Source organism: Prionailurus bengalensis, chromosome A1, assembly GCF_016509475.1.
Source record: "Prionailurus bengalensis isolate Pbe53 chromosome A1, Fcat_Pben_1.1_paternal_pri, whole genome shotgun sequence".
NCBI classification, from domain to species: domain Eukaryota; kingdom Metazoa; phylum Chordata; class Mammalia; order Carnivora; family Felidae; genus Prionailurus; species Prionailurus bengalensis.
In genome coordinates, this window is record NC_057343.1 from 72,912,982 (window position 1) to 72,933,886 (window position 20,905).

General features: G+C 38.1%; 1 protein-coding gene across 1 annotated transcript in view; it reads left to right on the top strand.

Moving 5' to 3' along the window:
• The window catches only part of ITGBL1 (integrin subunit beta like 1), a 206,362-nt gene that overhangs the window by 97,655 nt on the left and 87,802 nt on the right, over positions 1–20,905 (top strand). Inside the window, exons 6-7 of the mRNA XM_043582619.1 lie at positions 18–158; positions 10,703–10,849. Of these exons, the coding sequence (XP_043438554.1) occupies positions 18–158; positions 10,703–10,849 (288 nt within the window). The remainder of the gene's footprint in view (positions 1–17; positions 159–10,702; positions 10,850–20,905) is intronic.

Below are 20,905 nucleotides of genomic sequence, written 5' to 3' on the forward strand. Positions count from 1 at the left end.
ATTGTTTTCTCATCTAGGGACTTGTGTGTGTGGTGAATGTTCTTGCCACGATGTTGACCCAACTGGAGACTGGGGAGATATTCACGGGGACACCTGTGAGTGTGACGAAAGGGACTGTAGGGCCGTCTATGACAGATACTCTGATGACTTCTGTTCAGGTATGTGCTCTCCTCGCTCACTTTTTTAAATTAAAAAAAATTCATTTCCCTATTTTCAAGCTTCTTTCTGATTCTCACAAAAACTGTAAGAGAACTGAATCTGTGCATGGAAAACGTTTGATATTCACAGTGCTCCTATTGGTGCCTTGGAAAGTCTTCAGAGAATTTACACATTGGGCCAAGACAAGGGATGAAAAGGCTCACTTTCCTAAAATTAGTCTAACTCCTCCCCCCAAGGAGAGCCATCTGCTATTGATATGGGTTGCTCATCTCTAGGTCTACGAAACCAGCAGTCCAGGTGACAGTGTCCAGGATGGAGACCGTGAGAACAGCTGCAGTCATATATTACAAAACTTCAGATAATATGGTTCTCATGGGTATTTTATTTTATTTTTTAATGTTTATTTATTTTTGAGAGAGAGACAGAGTGTGAGTGCGGGAGGGCAGAGAGAGAGGGAGACACAAAATCTGAAGCAGGCTCCAGGCTCTGAGCTGTCAGCACAGAGCCCGATGCAGGGCTTGAACCCATGAACCATAAGATCATGACCTGAGCCGAAGTCGGACGCTCCACTGATGGAGTCACCTTGGAGGTGCCCCTCTCAAGGATATTTTAATGAATTAATTCCTTAGTATAATTTATATATTAAAATTATTCCGCAGATTAGTGTAGGATTAAATATCAATAATTGGATTCCAGAATTTTATTCTATAAACATTTATAGAGCGGACACCGTTTACCAGGGTCTGGACTGCATCTGGGCTCCTGGCTCTGGCAGTGAAGGAGACAAACATGACCTCTGACTTTACAGAGCTTGCAGCCTGAGTGCAAAGGCCAAAACACACTCTGCCAGAACTTCTAACGGTGCAAAGGAAAAAAAGAAAGCGGTTGGATTTGTTTGAAAAAGTGTCACTGAGCAAAAATGGAGTTATGGATTTTCAGTCCAGTCATATTTGACAATCCAGAAGACAGAGACATATATACATACATCTTTTTAAGCCTGACTGCTTGATTGGTGTGTAAGTAGATAGGAAACTCCACTGTCTCCTGGAAGTTTGCCAGCAAAAGGGAAATGAAAGAGGTGCCCTATTTAATCACGTTTCCACAGCCGCAGAGGCTTGTCTGGCCTGGCTGAGGGGAGCCTGCTGCTAACACTGTGCTCCCAGAAGGGTTTCCCTGTTCTGATGATCCCTGATGCTCGGGAGAGTCTCCTGAACATTTTGTCAACACTATTCTTTGGGGGAAATGCCCTTTTCAGATTTTTCTCTGTTATTCATTATATACGAGTGTTCTTTATTATCCCCATCATCTGCACGATGGAAATGAGACAGCTGGCATCTCTTGGGTAGGTCTCTATGCCAGACACTGTGCTAAGCACTTTCCAGGTCGTTGCACTTATTTTTCTTAAAAGTCGATGAGGTGGGGATATTTTCTCATTTTACTATTGGGGTTATGGAGGTTCGAGGAAGTTCCATAACTTGCGGAAGGCCTCACAGTTAAGAGACAGAATCAAAATGTTAAAGAGGTCTGCGAATCTGAAGAAATGTAAAGGTTCTTTCCTTACTGAGAAAAGTCTTCGTTTAAACTTGAATTTAATATGACAAACATTTATGGAGAGCCAACTATGCTGGAGGCACTATGTGAGATATTATGGTACAAAAATGCAAACACAAAAAATTGTAGCTTCTACCTGCAAGAAATTTACTGTTTAGCAAAATACGAAACAAAAAAAAAAACAATAATGACATGGGGTGCCTGGGTGGCTCAGTCGGCTAAGCATCCAACTTCGGCTCAGGTCATGATCTCATGGTTCATGGGTTTGAGCCCTGCATCAGGCTCTGTGCCGACAGCTCAGAGCCTGGAGCCTGCTTTGGATTCTGTGTCTCCCTCTCTCTCTGTCTCTCCCCCACTCACGCTCTGTCTCTGTCTCTCTCAAAAATAAACATTAAAATTTTTTTAAAAAACAATAATGACAAAACTGCCACATAATCATGTAATTTTAATACATGGTGCTATGGGAGATTTGCTTGGTCATGCATTTGTTACTCATTTGGCCATAATGCTGGGGATATAGCAACAAACACAACAGATAAAATCCCCCCTGTCATGGAATTTACATCCCAGTGGGCTGGAGATGCAACAAATAAACTGAATAAGTGAGATATGTAGAGAAAGTTGGGCGTGGGCTTATTTGACACTTTATTTAGGGTGATGAGGCTCTTCGCAGAGGTGGTGACATATGACTCATGCGTTGCTGACATTTTTGTATCCCCATGCACATGTCTACCCCTACCCTACCTCAAAGGTAGGCTTGCAGGTAAAAAGAAATGAGAGAAACATATCCTAGGCAAAGAGAGTAGAGGTGTGTGATCTGTGCAGGGGGCTAGAATCATTTTATTTACTCCCAGAATGCCCAAGTGACAGAAGGGAAAGCTGGCGAGACACAGAACTGGTCATCTTTTTACCTTGCTGTGGAACTGGACCCTATTCCAAAGGCAATGGGGAGCTAATGATGGGTTTAGGCAGCAAAGTGCTACAGTCACAGGTGCCTAGTCTGGTTGTCTGGATAAGTGTTGTTGCCATTTACTGAAATGGGGAACATAGCAGGAAGTTGTCAAGTTCATTTCTAGATATATTGAGCATAAGGGACCAATGGTGACCCAAAGTTGATATATTTTTTTTTCAGCCTGTTGAGTGTGTGAGCCTGAAGGGTCAGGGCTAAATGTGAGGTTGGAGTCATACACATGGAGTGGGTAATTAAAACTAGACTGGGGTTCAGGAAGTGCCATGTAAGAATGCTGCCTTGAGATTGTCTGTGAGATAAAACATGAATTCATACAATTTTTTTTTTAATTTTTTTTTCAACGTTTATTTATTTTTGGGACAGAGAGAGACAGAGCATGAACGGGGGAGGGGCAGAGAGAGAGGGAGACACAGAATCAGAAACAGGCTCCAGGCTCTGAGCCATCAGCCCAGAGCCCGATGCAGGGCTCGAACTCACGGACCGCGAGATGGTGACCTGGCTGAAGTCGGACGCTTAACCGACTGCGCCACCCAGGCGCCCCGAATTCATACAATTTTAAATGGGGAAATGAAGGAGATAATCAGGCTATCTATAGAAAGTTATAAAGTTTGGGACTTTCTGATAGAATGTTTTTGTTTTTGTTTTTGCATAGGGGACGTTCATCCTTGATCAACCCATGACCTTGCTTTTGGAGTAGGGTTGAAAAATTCAGAATTGCTACATTATAGTGACTGCTCAGGGTCCCATGTGCTGTTCTGTTTTACTATGAGGGAGGGGGCTCACAGGGTGAAGATGGACAATGACACTTCAGTGGACACTTTAGTCCTTTTATAAGAGCACAATTCCCTACTGAGTGTCATTTGGGCTCAGTTACCCCAGTAGGTTGGGCAGGTGAAGGTCATCAGGAGGCCTCCTTGGAACCTGAAATTTTCCCCTTCGTTTCTTCCTTCCCTCCTTATTCTGCCCGATTTTCCTCTTTCTCACATTTTCCAATCCTCCCTATCCGTGGAGATTTCAGGGACAGTGAAGCAGTTGGGCAGTGATGGCTGTGGTTGGTCAGGTTTGTCATGGGAGGAGCTGAGGAGGAGTGCTTAGCCCTTTACACGGGGTCTCCATGCTGCGGGGGTAGACCCATGGGTGTGGGAAGGGGGGCTGGTTCAGACATCAGTCTGCAATCGTGACTTTATCATTCTTTTGTTGAAGTGAACTGAGCATGGCCAATGCCCACAGCCAGCCTCCCACATTTAAAAGGAGGAATTTCGATGGGGTGCCTGGGTGGCTCAGTCGGTTGGGTGTCTGAAGTCGGTTGACTTCGAGCTCTGCATTGGGCTCTGTGCTGACAGCTCAGAGCCTGGAGCCTGCTTCACATTCTGTCTCCATCTCTTTGCCCTTCCCCTGCTCGCGCTCTGTCTCTCTCTCTCTCAAAAAAAAAAAAAACTTTAAAAAATTTTAAAAAACAAAGGAGGAATTTGGGGCTCCTGGATGACTCAGTGGGTTGAGCATCTGGCTCTTGCTCTCGGTTCGTGAGGTGGAGCCCTGAGTCTGGCTCAGCGCTGATAGCGTGGAGTCTTCTTGGGATTCTCTCTCTCCACACCTCCCCCTGCCCCTCCCCCATTCTTGCTCACTCTCCCTCTCTCTCAAAATAAATAAATAAACGTTTTTGTAAAAAAGGAATTTAGGGAAGAAGAAATTTGCTTTGAGACTCCACACTTTTAGTCCGTTTCACACACCTTATTCCATTTTACCTTCACCCTAATTCAGAGGGGGAGACATTGTTATCTGCATTTTAACAGGAGAGGAAACAGGTTCAGAAAGATTAACTTGACAGAGTTCACGTGGCCATTAAGTGTCATCGGGAAACACATTCAGAGCCTAAGTATTCGTGTAATTTAATCTCCAAGTGATGCAAACAAAATTCTTCAATTTTACTCCGGATGCTCAAATTCTTATAAAACTAAGCTTCTCTGCATGTCATTACGATGTGAGGCAGGTATCCACCCCCAGTATTTTTTCATTCTCATTAAATCTGTTGAATTCTGTACATTCTGTTTAGCGAATTATTAGTCTCCACAATTTTCCTAATTGCCCGTCTGAGTTGCACCACAGAAAGGGTGCCACGTTGGTGCGTCTGTATTAGGAGACAGAAGTAACCCAACTATGTCAATGTTCTCTAGTGATTTATGTAAGGCTGGAAGGTAATAAGGCTCAGCTGAAATGCAGCTTTATTTTTAGCTCCCATTGTTACCATCCTGACAGTGTTCGTCTTATTTAAGTCCCAGGGATTCTCCTGGTGGGTTGCTCTTTTAATTGACATTCTCATTGTATTCATTCATTTCCACCTGTCCATTCATCTATTCAGTAATACAATGAAATGTGAATATTTTGTGCCTACTACATCTGCTACATCATGGATACAGAAGATAGTATTTTAAAACCTGCTCCCTGCTCCAAATAAATCAGTTTTATTTATTTCTTCTTTCTTTCTTTCTTTTTTAATGCGTATTTATTCTTGATGGTTATGGGGTGGGACAGACAGAATCCAAGGCAGGCTCCAGGCTCTGAGCTGTCAGCACAGAGCCTGATGCAGGGCTCAAACCCATGAACTGCAAGATCATGACCTGAGCCGAAGTTGGACCCTTAACCCACTGAGCCACCCAGGCGCCCCTCTTCTTTCATTTCTATTTGTTGCTTATCATCCACATAGTGTGTGTGTGTGTGTGTGTGTGTGTACGTGTGTGTGTGTGTACCAATTCCTTCATACACAGATATAATTCATGCACACACTCGTGTACACACACATCCACAACAACTCAGAGATGTTACTGTTAACAGGATTTGAATGTCACTAAAATGACCAGGGCATGACCAGCCATCCTGAAGTGTGCCAACTGTTTGTTTTGTTAGTTATATAAGCTGCTGCCCCCCAGAATTTACTTCCTGATTCTGAAATAACTTTTATTCCCGATAGCTGTTTACACTCTGGTCTATTTCCCCAAATCCCATAATTGTTAAAATATGTTGCTGTGTGACCTTAAACTTGATCTTTCAACTTGTCTCCTCTACCCGAAAAAGTGCTGGCTTACAGTTCCATTAATTTGGAAAGTGGAATCATTTGAAAGAACTGTATTATGTGAGGAAATTTATCATTGTGGATTACCAAAGCATTATGGAAAGAAACTGAAGGAAATGATTAAATATATTCAGTTTGCATTATCTTGAAAGAAAAATCAAATATATCAAATGTAGCAAGTACTAGTTACATCTAATTTATTCCCCCAAACTTTTCCTATTGATGGTCCTCATATTGCTTTGTAAGAAGCTACCTGAAAAAGTCAGATTCCAGTTCATGAGCAGTCTTGATCATTATAAAAGAAAGAAATGTCCTGTACAGCAAAAGAACATTTGTCTGGAATGGATGCAACTACATTTGCCGTGGATTGATATTTCTGAAATGGCTTCACTCAAAAGAGCACAGTGATTACAAAGGAAAAAACAAGTTTCAGTGTCAACACCCTCTCCTGTAATGGCCCGAGAGCCTTTCCAGCTCCTACACGCTCAATGTGGCCATGGTGCCACGTAGCGTCTAGCCATGCTGCCCACTGCCTGACCATGTGGTACAGATGGGGCCACCATCCCATTTACCAATGCTAGGCACTAGGCACTGTGTTGTTCTTCCATTGCTGTGTGTGTGTGTGTGTGTGTGTGTGTGTGTGTGTGTGTTTAATGCAGGTCATAGGTCTTCTGAGAGCTATTCCCTAATGTGAATTCTTCACATGTTTTGTATCAAGGATAAACAACAACATTCTGTATTTGTTGATCCTCTGTTTACCGAGTTTCAGAGTTTAGAGGAATACTGTTTAGAAGCCATGAAATTAACTCCTGGAAGCCATATGCATCTACCTATCAATCGATCAATCAACCTATATATTTAAAAAACTAACACAGAAGTATGAAATTTCAGTTTGGTAAAATTCACTTCTAATTTTTTCATTTGAAAGATAAAAGGAGATAAGGGCCAGGAGGTGGACTAGTGACATATTTAGATTAAAAACACAGATATAATTTTTTCTTTTATGCATCTTCCACTATTTAGAAAAGATTTGTTGTAGTATATTATGGCAATCTAAAGGGTTTTCATGCTAAACAAATAATCATTTCTAAACTCTTTTTTATATGTCAAAACCAAGCATTTTCATCTTTTTCATTTTATCCTATAAAATAATTCATTCTCTCCATCTTTGGCATAAGTTTTATGCTGCACTTGAGAAACTAGTAACTCCAGGAGAGAAATTACTATTTCATTTTATGATTTCCTGTCTCCTCTGAAAGGCTCAATACCGGCTTCAGAATCTGATATCAATACCATGCATTTTTAAGTGATTTCCTAATTCTACTGATGAAATATCATAAAGGATTTTATAGAAAAGGTACAATTTCATTTAAAGTGAGATCCATAATATTCTGAAATATATTTGGACAGCACATGATTTGGAATTGTTGAAAGATGTAGGACATAATCTTCATTACTGTGAAAGTAAAAGTTAGGTTGATGCTTTAACTTAATCACTAATAAACATTTAGATTCACAATACTGCTGTCAGTACTATTTTTCATCATATTAGACTAGAATTATTTAAACCTTGCTTTATTACTTCCACATTTGCTTCTCTGTGATCCTCACTGGGATATTTGATTTAGGTGTTTCTACTTTCCCCAAACAATGGAACCTTTAAGAAACGGTCTATATCCCTGCTATCACCATTTAGAGCCATTGCCGTACATTTTCTGACTCTCAGTAATTTCATTCATTATGGATGGCTGAAATATGAAAAATATTTAAATATGAAATATGATTCATATTTTAATAACTCTTATTTCCTCAGCCCAAACTTGTTCAATTGATATTGACTTCAGATGGCATAGTGTAGAGAAGACTCATAAGTGGGTGATTTGGGGAGGAGCTATGGCCATCCTGAACTGGATAATATTCCCCACTGTGATACTTTCCTATTTAAAGGCAAAAGCTTTCCATCTGCAACCAATCACAGTAGTGATACTGTCTCATTAATTCATTCCAGTGCATAAGCAATAGACTACAGTGGGGTTCCTGAGGGTCAATAACCCTCAATAACACTCGATGACTGGGTGAAGGCTGAGTCTGGGGAAGCCTCCAGAAGTTAGATAGGGCTCATCACACAAGTGGCAAAAGTGAGGACACATTGTATGTGTTCTTCCCAGTTTTGCTTGGAGTTGGTGATGCCTGGGGGTGATGCATAAATTTATAGGACTCATTCTTGAGAAAGTTCATGATGCTGCTTTAAATGCACAGGAAATAGAGATATACGACCACATAGGCTGCTCACCCACCCACTCCCACCCCCAGTGATTGTATTAGAGCACAGATATAGCAAAGGGATAGAAAAATCGCATAACATTAGGGAGGAAAGTGTAGAGATTAAACACTGAGTGAGGAAAACAATAAGAGAACACAAGTGAATTTGGAGCATAAAGGTGAAAGAGTTTCAGAGATTTCATCTTCTAGGTCTAGAGCAGCCGCGTTGTTTTTTTTTTTTCAAACTGTGTCACTGCATTCATAGTTCATCTGACTTCTTTTGATCTTCATTGGACCAGATCTTAACTCTAAAAACCTCTTATTCATAACTTCTGACCATCTTCATGAATTTTTTATTCTGCCACCAATTTTGTTTGAAATGTTGACATGTGAACAAACCTGAGATAGAAAACAGTGGCTGCTCTGAAGGCTGTATTCCAGCTACAGAACTTGAGAAGGGTCTGTCCTCGGTCACTGCTTTCCCTCCACACAGGCTCCTGCTTCGTTCCACGCCTGGGGACCAGGCCTGCCCACCAGGTGTGTGAGGGCATTCTCCTGGGTAGTTAGGGATTGCCTGGCATCCTTGCCTACTGGGGGTTTTTTTCTAACATTCCCAGCTACTTCAGACTTTTAAGAGTAAAGCTTTTTTCCTCTTTCACCATAACCCTGTTGTTCACTGTTATTGTTAAAGTGTCAGCTCGTCTCTCACAAATGGCAGCGTGTTCTGTTCTTTGTTCAATATCCTCATGACAGATCTGACTGTCCTCAAAATGAGACCTCTTGTCTCCAAGAATTTGGCTTCTATAAAAAGCAGGATTCGTTGTACTTCAAATGTTAAAATCTGTTTTAGCATTGTTATTTATCTATGTTTTTGCAATGTGGCTCTGTTTAGAAATTTGGCTTTAAATTACATGAGGGTTGAGAAGAAGGGTAAGGACTTCTAGGATAATAACAAAGAGCCACAAAGTCCAACAATCTCTGGAATATAACTGCCAATAAGTTAAACTAGTACAATAGAAACTCTGATATTTGAAGGTTTAAGTGATCCCATTGACATGTGATACATATTTATTAGCAATCTTAATTTTCGTTTCCTATAAAATGATGATCTCAAAGGCAGAGTACTAAGGACAACAGCAATTTGTTGTTTAGAGTCTGTTACATAGTGAGTGATCAATAAATGTATGTTGAATTGGATGTAGCATTGAATGCAAAATTTGGATTCAGTGATCCTTAAGATCTCATTCCACTTTGACCTATGATTTTATGATTCGTTCCATGATGAACCAGGTGGTGAAAAGCTTCCAGATATGTGGATTGTCCAATTCTTCCAACTCAAATGATAGATATCTGCCCACACACCTCACAGACTATTGAGAAAACACACTAGTCTTCACTGAAGGACAATTTCCTTATTGTATGGTTTATATTAATATCAGATGCCAAAAACGAAAGAGCATGGAATTTCATTCATTAGTATTATCTTTGATTTACTTAAAAAAAAAGTACAATTCCACTTCCTTTAAAATCTTTCATGCATTTTTTGCAGCAATTATAGAAATCCACAGTGTTCTGCATCTGTAATAATGAATATCTGAATGCTGATTAGGAGTTAAGGAAAGCTCAACTCTGTTGCTTTCCTTTCTATTCCTACTTGTTTACATATGTGGACTCAAATGAATAAAAATAACAATAGCTCATTTTTATGTAGCATTTTAAGATATACTATGTACTTCCTGATAAATGTGGATAATGTATTATTATCTTCTTTAAAAATGAAGAAACTAGGGTCGCCTCGGCACCTCCATTGGTTAAGAGTCCAGTTTCGGCTCAGGTTATGATCTCACACACGGTTCATGAGTTTGAGCCCTGCAATGCAGAGCCTGCCTAGAATTCTCTCTTTGCCTTTCCTCTGCTCATGCGCAGTCTCTCAACATAAATAAGTAAACTTCAAAAAAATATGAAGAAGCTAAATCTCAGAGAAGTTGACATTTGACCAGCCCTACTCTATAGATAGCAGGACCAGGATTTAGATCCACTTATTTGATTGATAACGTAGGCCATTTTTTGTTTGTTTGTTTTTTTGCTTTACCACGCCACTGCTCATCACAATTCTTTACAGGCTCTGTGACCGTGTGTAAAGAACTTTAATATCTTTCCTGACCTCTTTTGTGTATACTACATTGATCTTCAGGGAATGTGAACTCCACAGACGTTACTTGTTTTAGACTAAGCGTCTCTAGGCTAAGCATGTCGTGTGTAGAAAAATGGTAATGAAAATAAAGTGTGGGGGCCTCTACAAGATAAGACCTGTTTCAAAAGCAAATTGTTTTCAATTTCCTATGGCTCTCCTCCACATGAATTAATTACCAAATCCATCACATACTCCATTTAGGCCCCAGCAGACCAATGCAATCGCAAGCACCTGGATTTTGATGGATTCAAGTTTATAGCCCTACAAACCCATCTATCTTATAGGGAATTGTTGCTTTTCTTTACTCCTCATGATCAATCAATGTAAACCAGGTATTAAAGAACTTGAGAAAAATGTGCCTTTGCTTTAATGTTTAATATGATGTTAACGAAGATCCTGGCTATTTGTGATATTTACTGTTGAAAAGAAAATATTCATTTCTGACTTCTGACTTCATTGTCTATTTTTTCGTATTTTTTATACTCTCATTGTGAAGGTCACGGACAGTGTAATTGTGGAAGATGTGACTGCAAAGTAGGCTGGTACGGGAAAAAGTGTGAGCACCCACGTTCCTGCCCACTGTCAGCAGAGGAGAGCATCAGAAGGTGCCAAGGAAGCTCGGATCTACCTTGCTCTGGAAGGGGTAAGTGAGGGCTCTCAGGCCTGTTACCACCTCCTATGAGTCAAATGCACTCCATTCATATATATCTTATTTAACAGATAGCTGAGATCCCTGAATATGGAAAGGTTAGTCTTTTCAGAACCAATAATACATCCAGTTTGCATGACTGAAAGTACATGGAGAAATATAATCTCTCTCTTTTTCCCTCTCTATTGTATGTGTGCAGGTGCACACACATGACCACACCTACGTGCTCTTACATGATCAGTTTAGCTTTGAGGTCTGTTCAATTTCAGTTCAGTTTAGTTCAGTGCTACATTAAAAACAACAACAACAACAACAACAACAACAATAACAAAAAAAGTTTTTCCCAGGAAACAAAACAAGCAAAACAGAAAAGTAACCTACTGAAAGGAAGAGGAAGAAGATATTTGCAAATGATCTATCCATGAGGGGTTAGTATCCAAAGTATATAAAGAACTTGCACTCTCAACACCAAAAAAACCCCAAACAAATAATTTGACTTGAAAAAGGCCAGAGTATCTGAACAGACATTTTTCCAAAAAGACATACAGATGGCCAACAGACACATGAAAAGATGTTCAACATCCCTCGTCATCAGGGGAATACAAATCAAAACCACAATGAGATATTATCTCACACCTAGCTGAATGGCTACAATAAAAAAGACAAGAAATAACAAGTGTAGGTGAGGATGTGGGAAAAAAAGGGAACCTTTGTGCACTGTTGATGGGAATGCAGATTGGTACAGCCACTGTGGAAAATAGAAATTTAATTAAAAATGTAAAAAATTAAAAATGAAATTATCATATGATACAGTATTTCCACTACTGTATATTTACCCAAAGGAAATGAAAACACTAATTCAAAAAGATATATGCACCACTGTTTATTGTGGCATTATTTACAATAGCCAAGATATGGAAGCAACCTATCAATGGATGAATGGATAAAGAAATGGTAGGTATGTATGTATGTATGTATGTATGTATATAATGGAATTTTACTCAGCCATAAAAAAGAATGAGATCTTGCCATTTGCAACAACAGGGATGGACCTATAGGGTATTATACTAAATGAAACAAGGCAGACAGATAAAGACAAATAGCATATGATTTCACTCATGTGGAATTTAAGAAACAAAATAAATGAGCAAATTAAAAAAGAGAGAGAGAGAGAGTAAGAAATATTAACTCTTACAGAGAATAAACTGATGATTGCCAGAGGGGTGGGGTCAGGGATGAGCAAAATAGATAAACGAGATTAAGCGTACACTTCCTAAAAAAAAAGTTTGGATATTTGCTCAAAACTTTCTGAATGAGACATTTAATTGTCCACTGACATTTCTGAAACTCATTAACATTACACTGAGGAAGTTGTTGACTTTTGAGAAAGCATTGTGTAAATAGATGGCTGAATACTCTGATGCTGTTTTAGAAGGCACGTAGCCTCAGGTGTGGTCTTGGTTCCAGATCGGGGCACACTGGAAGAGGAGAAAAGCAGCTAGAGGAAAGCTGGTTCCATTATTTTCATTTATCAAAATAAGAAATAACAATTTCACCTCTCACATGAACATGGCAAAGTTAATATGCAATATGCCTTTGGAGGAACTAGTCATTGAGATTATTACAGATTTTGTTCATGAAAGAGGAAAATGAGAAATACTTTCTTTTACCTGAACGCTAGAAATTTCATTTTGTTTTGCAGTTTTGTTTTTGGAGAAATGAATTTTTTTATTGAGATATAATTCAAATACCATAAAATCCACTCTTTTAAAGCATACAACTTAGTGGGTTTTAGTATATTTGTTTATTTTAAGTTTGTTTATTTTGAGAGAGAGAGAGAGAGAGTGAGAGAGAGCCAGTAATCCTGAGCAGAAACCAAGGGTTGGCTGCTTAACCAACTGAGCCCCCCAGGTACCCCTGTTTTCAGTATATTTATAAAATTATGCAATCCTCACCACTACCTCATTCCAGAGCATTTTCATCACCACTAAAAGAAATCCCGTCCTGTGCCTCCTCACCAGTCACTCCCCATTCTCCTTTCTGTTCAATCCCTAGAAACCACGGATCTACTTCCTGTCCCGAGGGATTTGCCCAATCTGGCTATTTCAAAATATGTGATCTGTTTGTCTTTGGTTTTCTTTGACTTAGCATAATGTTGTCAGGGTTTATCCATGTACGTCATTTCTTTTGCTGGCTGGATAATATTCACTTGTGTGGATTTCCACATTTATTTATCCATCCATCTCTTAGTGGACATTTGGGTCATTTCTACTTTTTGACCATCACGAATACTGTTCTATGAACATTCACAAATAAATTTTTGTGCGGGTATGTGTTTAAATTTCTCTTGGACATACAGGTCAAAGTGGAATTGCTGAGTCATATGGTAGCTCTGTTTAGTTAGTTGAGGTACAGCTAAACTGTCTTTCAAGTGGTGACACCATTTTACATTTCCACCAGCAGTGCCTGAGGGTTGCAGTTTCCTTACATCCTTCCCATTCTTTATAATCGTTTGTCTTTTTGACTACTTAGAGTTTTCTTTATGTAGAAGACAAAGTCCTTAAGATTATTTGCTCTGTAGGTATTTTCCCATACTCTGATATGTATCCCTAATGGTTATAAGTCGAAGGTTAGGGCATGGGTAGAAGGAAATTTTCATTTCAGAGATTTTATTTCTGACTTGCCCCATTTTCACCAGTAACCCCAGAGGGGAACTACTGTTCTGTCTGCATTAATAAAATATCATCAGCGTGCCTGAGTGACTCAGTTGATTGAGCATCCAGACTCTTGATGTCAGCTTGGGTCATGATCTAACGGTTCATGGGTTCAAGCCCTACACTGGGCTCTGTGCTGACAGTGCAGAGCCTGTTTGGGATTCTCTCTCTTTCCCTCTCTCTCTGCCCTCCCCCACACTCTCTCTCTTTCTCACAAAACAACAACAACAACAACAACAACAAAACACTTTAAAATATTGTAATTAGAAAGCTTGAGTAAGCCTGTCATGCTTTTAAAGGAACAACGATTAAAAATTAATGTCCCTCACACTACTGTCATCCATTCATTCATTGTTAAAAGTAACAAATTATATGATAGAAAAATAAGAAAAGCATATAAGGTATCTCTCACACATAGAACATCACTTGTTTTTCATTTGTCTCTAAATTTTTTAATGCAGTGTTAGTGCAAGAAAAGTCCTGTGGATTTTAATTATTGTGAATGTCAGTCTTGATAACTCTGACAAACACGTATTTGTCTCTTACCTTCCTAGACAGTCACTAATGTATCAGTTACATATTTATAGCACATATTTAAAGTTTATTTTATTAAAAAGGAGTTGAATAAATGTATAGAATTATGATACTTTTTATTTCATTTAAGCTTTTTAGAGTACTTTAGAGATCAATAATAAGCTTCCCTAGTGTCCTTGCAGGGAAAGGAAGGTATTGATGAGTGGAGTGATTTCCCAGGGAACCATCACAAAATATGAGGATTCTGAGAATGAAGACCAAGGATTTAGGAGAGCCAGTCCAATGCTCAGACCAGTGATCAGAGACCCTTCTTTTCTCACAGCTGCATCTGCAAACTCATTGGCATTGGATGCTGTAAAGCAAATGCCCAATCTGAAAACTTTTAAAGGATTAGTTTTGCCATTTATGAATGACAACTGCAGCTGTGGTTACATGAGTGAAGAAAGCAATTACAGGGCCCAGCAGTTCTCAAGACGGAGAGCCTCAGCAGCTTGCTTGCTGGGGCCAAGGAAAAAAAAAATTCTCCCAGCAGAATGTATTGATGCTCCTCAGTGTAGTCCACCTGAGGGGCTAGGTGAAGGCATTTGTGCACCAGAAATTAAATTAGATCACTTGCTTCTGCTGGGGATGACTAAGTGTGATCATTACATCTTAAAAATAGGGGAATAATTTAGATAATCTCTTAAACTCTCTATTAATCCTGTTACTCCTTGATTTCTTTTTTTTTAAGTGTATTTATTTTTGAGAGAGACAGAGTGCAAGCGGGGGAGGGGCAGAGAGGGAGGGAAAGAGACCATCCCAAGCAGACTCTGCAGAGCCAGACGTGAGATCATGACCTGAGCTGAAATGAACAGACACTCAACTGACTGAGCCACCCAGGCACCCTTATTACTCCTTGATTTCGATTCCTTATTGCCTATATATATCTTTGTTTAGAGGACTCTCGTCTAGTCGATTTGGATACACAGTTACTCATCCTAATTTCTGCTCCCAGGGACTGGAGCTAGGAGATAACTTTCTCTAGTCTTCTACCAGCGTTCTGCTCAAAAACTTGAAATGGCTTCTGATAGACTACACATTACTTTTAAATTCTCCTTGACCTAAGAATAAATTTTTATTTTTATTGAGGTTCTCCTTCTGAGTAGGTGTCTGGCTTTGGCCAAAACGTGTGAGCAAAATTGATGTGTGTCACTCCAGAGCAGAAGTTTGAGAGGCAGTGAGAGATTTGCCATCCCTCCTGTCCCCGTGTGGGGACTTGCAGTGTTTGAGATGGTCGCTGATCGGGAGGCGGGGTCTCTGAATGAGGATTGAAGAGACCTCTGCTGACCCCTGAAGAACTGTACCACAAATGCTGTCTTAAGCAGCTGAGATATTACAGTTTTTTGTTACTGCAACAGAACTCCTGACTCATACTCTTGCACATCCAAAATTTAGCGAATGAAGTTAAAACAAACAAGCAAACACAAAAAATCATGCTTAAACTCCAAGAGATCAGGAGAAAAAACAGTTGAGGTTTATAACCATATGCATATCTTATCACTATCAATAAGCATGTGTATATTTTACAAATGATGTATTTATGCCATTCTGTGAACAGCATTCATGTGTACTTCTTCAACAGGGAAAATGGTAAGAACATTGAATATATTGTCATTTGTTAATATCCCCCAAACACAATGAAGTAGGATGTATAATTATTCTTCTTTTTACAGAAAAAGAAACTGGAAATTTGAATAGTTTGCCATCTTACATAGTAAGTGCCAGAGTTGCAAGTTTTTATACAGACTTTTATTACAAGCCGTCCAACTTCAGAACTGTTGTTTTAGATCGTGTATTCGTTCTTTTAACATGCCAATTGGTTGAGCAATATGTAATGACTACATTTCCTTGTTGAAAACATTTTTATGCAAAATCGTTGATGTTGCTGCATCGTATTCCCTAGCATAGTTGTAGTATAGTATCTATAGCATAGTATAAGATAGGATAGTATATAGTAGTAATATAGTATAGCATTTATACTATAGATTTATACTATAGATTCCCTAATATAGTTTAGTGTAGTATCTGTAGTATAGTATCTACAGTATAGATATCTTAGTATAGTTGTAGTATAATATCTATAATATAGTATCGTATAGTATAATCAATTCCCTAGTATAGTTGCAGTATAGTAGCTATAGCATATTATACTATGGTATCTACAGTATAGTATAGTATCGTATGCTATCTATAGATTCCCTAGTATAGTACAAGTATAGTATCTACAGCATAATAAAATATAATATAGTATAGTATAGATTCCCTTGTATAGTTGTAGTATAGTATCTATAGCATAGTAAGATATAGTATAGTACAGTATAGCATAGCATAGTATAGTATAGTATACTATCTATAGTATAGATTCCCTAGTATAGTTGTAGTATAGTACCTATAGCATAGTATGGTATAGAATAGTATAGCAGTATAATATAGTATAGTGTAGTCTTTATAGTATAGATTACTTAGTATAGTTCCCTAGTATAGTTGTAGTATAGTATCTATGGCATAGTAAGGTATGGTCTGGTATGGTATGGTCTGGTATGGTATGGTATGGTATAGTATCTATAGTATAGATTGCCTAGTAATAGTTGTAGCAAACAAATCTAATCATTCCTTCTCTATTAGATAATCTAAATCATCTCTTACTTTGTTCAAGTTCTAAATGCTGTAATTTACATTCTTGTAGCAGAAAATTTGCACAATTTTTTCTTAGATGTAGAATGTACATCTAAATGTATACCAATATAATAAATATTTTCAATAAAAAAATTACCCAAACAAATCATTTTCTCTAGAAAAAGTGGACTAGTATACCCTCCTACCAGGAACATAGCAAAGGTTCCCTTCACTCACCAATGGTGACAACTGCAATACTAAGCTGTTCTTAATACATTTTGCTCTTAGTTTTATGGGCTCACCATTTATCAAACTTCTTTCATTGACTTCTGTAATCATCAAACAAATGATGTATCTACAGACATTATTATTCAGAAGCTTGTGTTTGCTGTATTTGCCTTTTTGGATCATCATTTGTCCTTGTGTCTAAGTCATCTTTTTGTTTGGTCTGTTCTCACATGTTTTTACTTGTCCTCTCTGCCCTTTGGTTTTCTTTCATCAGACTTGTTCTAAGAGGTTTTGCGTATGTTTTAGTCCTTAAACACACATAAGCATTTATTCCCACAAGGGAAAGTGGGAAGTAGAGGAAGAATGATAAATTAAAGCTAATTATTTAATATTGTAGCTTTTAGAAAATAGAAACTATGTCCTCATTTTTATCAATTAGTACATTTTAATTAATGAATTAAGCAAGTTGGTTCAATTCCCTTAGCTAGAAACATACTTTCAAAGAATAATAGCATGCCAAATTCCCACCATCTGGAGATTTTTCAATTTGAGAGATAATTTATCTCTTTTACTGGCAAAAGACATCTTTAAATTTTCTTTTTATTTTATCAGAGAAGTTTCCCTTTAGGCATGTATTTTTTTTAACCTATGTGATTTTTACTCTGATTTTTTGACAACTGAATCATAATTTTTCTCATTCATGTGCACAGAGATGTTTTTTGGAACAGACAAGGAAAGTCCTCCAATGAACGTATTTTAAAGACTTTGTTTGGGAGGGTGGATCTTTGTATATTTTTACTAAATTATTTTGTAGTTTTATTGAAGTATAAATGATAAACCGAAAGATAGCACATATTTAATGTAAACAATTTATTGAGTTTGGACGTATGTATACACCCATGACGTCATCACCACAATCAAGGTCATAAATATATCTATGCCTCCAAATACAGTAAAACCTTGGTTTGTGAGCTAATTCGTTCTGGAAACATGCTTTTAATCCAAAACACTCATATATCAAAGTGAATTCCAAGAACTATTGGCTCAGTTGTGATCATGTGATGTTGGGCATCACATACTACTGGTATTTGCAAGTCATCGCTCGTTGGTCAAGTTAAAATTTATGAGAAATGTTTGCTCATCTTGTGGAATACTCACAGATTAAATTGCTCACAATCCAAGATTATGTCCTTGTGTCCCTTTGTATTTGTGTATTTGTATTGTGTGTACATGCGTGTGTGTATGTGTGTGTGTGTGTGTGTGTGTGTGTGTGCGTGCATTCGGGATACTTAACATGAGAGAGATGTCTACAATAATCAAACTTATAGGAGCAGAAAATAGAGTGGTTGTTGCCAGAGGGGAAATGGGGACTTGTTTAATGGGTATAAAATTACAGCAACACAAGACGAGTAAGTTCTAGAGATTTGCTGTACTGCATAGTGCCTATAGCAAACAATACAGTATTATGGACTTACAAATTTGTTAAGAGAGTAGACCTCCAAACATTTAAATTAAGCACCACACCACCTATTGTGATTTTTGATTCTATTTTAAAAATTCTCAGTGGCGTAGTTAAGTATCTTATTATAAGTTAGATGCAGTGAGAAATGCCCGGTTTTCAAGAGACAAAGGAACCCAGTGTGTTCTTCCCGCAGTATTTCAAGACAGCATGCAGGATTCAGATTTACTCTGTTCTAAGTGTTTAGATGGATTGATCACTACATCATCTGGTGCTCGAGGAATAGTCATGGTAAATTATAGCATTTCAAACATAGCTGTTAAGGACCGCAGCCAAAGGAGAAGAAGAAATAACCCTGTAACATTAACGTCTTACTCTTCCTTATCCAGAAGGAAAGGAGCTGCTTTTAGAGATGTACCAAATGGGGAAAATATCAGTGAATTGGTAAATCATGCCAGAAACAAGGCTGTATTTTGTCATATTAAATGATGACAAATCAGTCTGTGGATCCTCAGGCAGTCTTCCGTGGATCTCTGAGCACATTGTGCTGTCTACTATGGCTTTTAGTTCTATTGTCATGGAATGACCCATAATAGTAGGATGGTACCTAGGAGGAGAAAAGCATGTTTATTATTTGCTTTTTTTGTACTTAGGCACACTTACTGGAATGTCTGAAATTGTATATGCATCCTATATTTCACAAAACCTCAGGAATGTAAATGTTATTTATATGACTTTTTATAAGATAGTGCAGAGACAGAAAGTTTGGGATACAGAGAGAAGTAAAAATGATGCTTCCAGCATTCTTTCTCTGTGTTCCCATGAGGTGCCAGGACTTCTGTGTGTTGGGTCATTTTCTATCCTCAAGGAGGCCAAAGACGCAGGTGCCCAGAACTGGTGGCTTCCTGGAAGGCCCTGATTAAATCCAGTGTTAAATCTCTCATTTATATGAAAAAGCAGCTTTCACTAAAGGCGTAATTTGCATATATTGAAGTGAATTGCTAAAAAGAATTTAAAAGAACCAAATTTCATAGAAATGACAATCTCATACAAGGTGATTGTTTAAGGACTCCTTTTTCCAGTGGGTAAATAATTATCCTTGTTCCTTATTCCCCCTTCTTTATTTTATCTTGCCTTTCTTCTTGCTATTTTTATATTCAACAGAACCTAGAGGAGAGGAAGAAATTCAGAAGTTGAAGTTAATAATTTTGAGTTTTTAAAAGATGGTAGAAGATATTTCAATGGAAAATTACATAGTATTTTTATAATTACCTGAGATTTTTCTAATCTGTAGTCCAGAATACTGTATCACTTCCAAGATAGAGTGAATATTTTTTGTGTGTTCCAGTCAACGATCTTGTTTAAATGTTTTATCTATGGCAACAGAGCATATTGTGTCAAAGATAGGAATCGATCCAAATAAATAGACAATTTTTATTACATTTTGCATAATTTTTATGTGATAAATTGAAAACCAGTGAAATTCTTTGGCAAAGAAAACTTCCTCATAAGGCCTGCAACAAATATTGTCAAAATCTATTTGAAATGAAAATAGAAAATTGAACACGAATTCAATCCCAATTTCTTTAAGTGAGCTTAAAATGAGATGTGTGACAACTATGACTATTTTGTTACTACAGTTATTTATTTGTTTCTATTAAAACACTAAACACATAGTGAAAGAGGTAGTGTGGTGCTCTAGCAATTATTTACTTAATTTTATTCAATATAAAAATGCAAACCAGATGTTTTAATAAGAAACAATCTGGTCTGGCTATCAGCCATAATCTTCACGGAACCATATACTCTACAGATTTTCTTTTTAAATGTTTTTTTTTAATGTTTATTTTTGAGAGAGAGAGAGCGAGAGAGAGAGAGAGAGAGAGAGAGAGAGAGACAGAGCATGAGCGGGGGAGGGGCAGAGAGTGAGAGAGACACAGAATCTGAAACAGGCTCAAGGCTCTAAGCTGTCAGCACAGAGCCCGATGCAGGGCTCAAACTTACGAACTGCGGTATCATGACCTGAGCCAAAGTCGGATGCTTAGCCAAGTGAGCCACCCAGGTGCCCCTAGATTTTCTTTTTAATAGAAAGCCAATGAGCCAGAATTTCATCATTTTGTCTAGGCTTTAAGATCATACAGCTGATCAGAACCCTATGATTTTCCTCTTGGACACATAAGATATTATTAAAAATTGATAGGACTGGCCCTTGTGCAATATTTGCATAATGGATATATTCAATATATAATCATGTGATAGCACATAGCTAACCCATGCATCCTATTTTCATTAGTGATGTTGTTTATAAGATTTAATCAACCTGATTTTTACTGACCACCCTACATTGTATTTCTATGCTAACCCAGAGGTCAGGAAACTAGGACCAGGAGGCCTGCATTCTGTGTTTACAGATAAAGTTTTATTAGAACATAGACAAGCTCATTTGTATGCATATGGCTG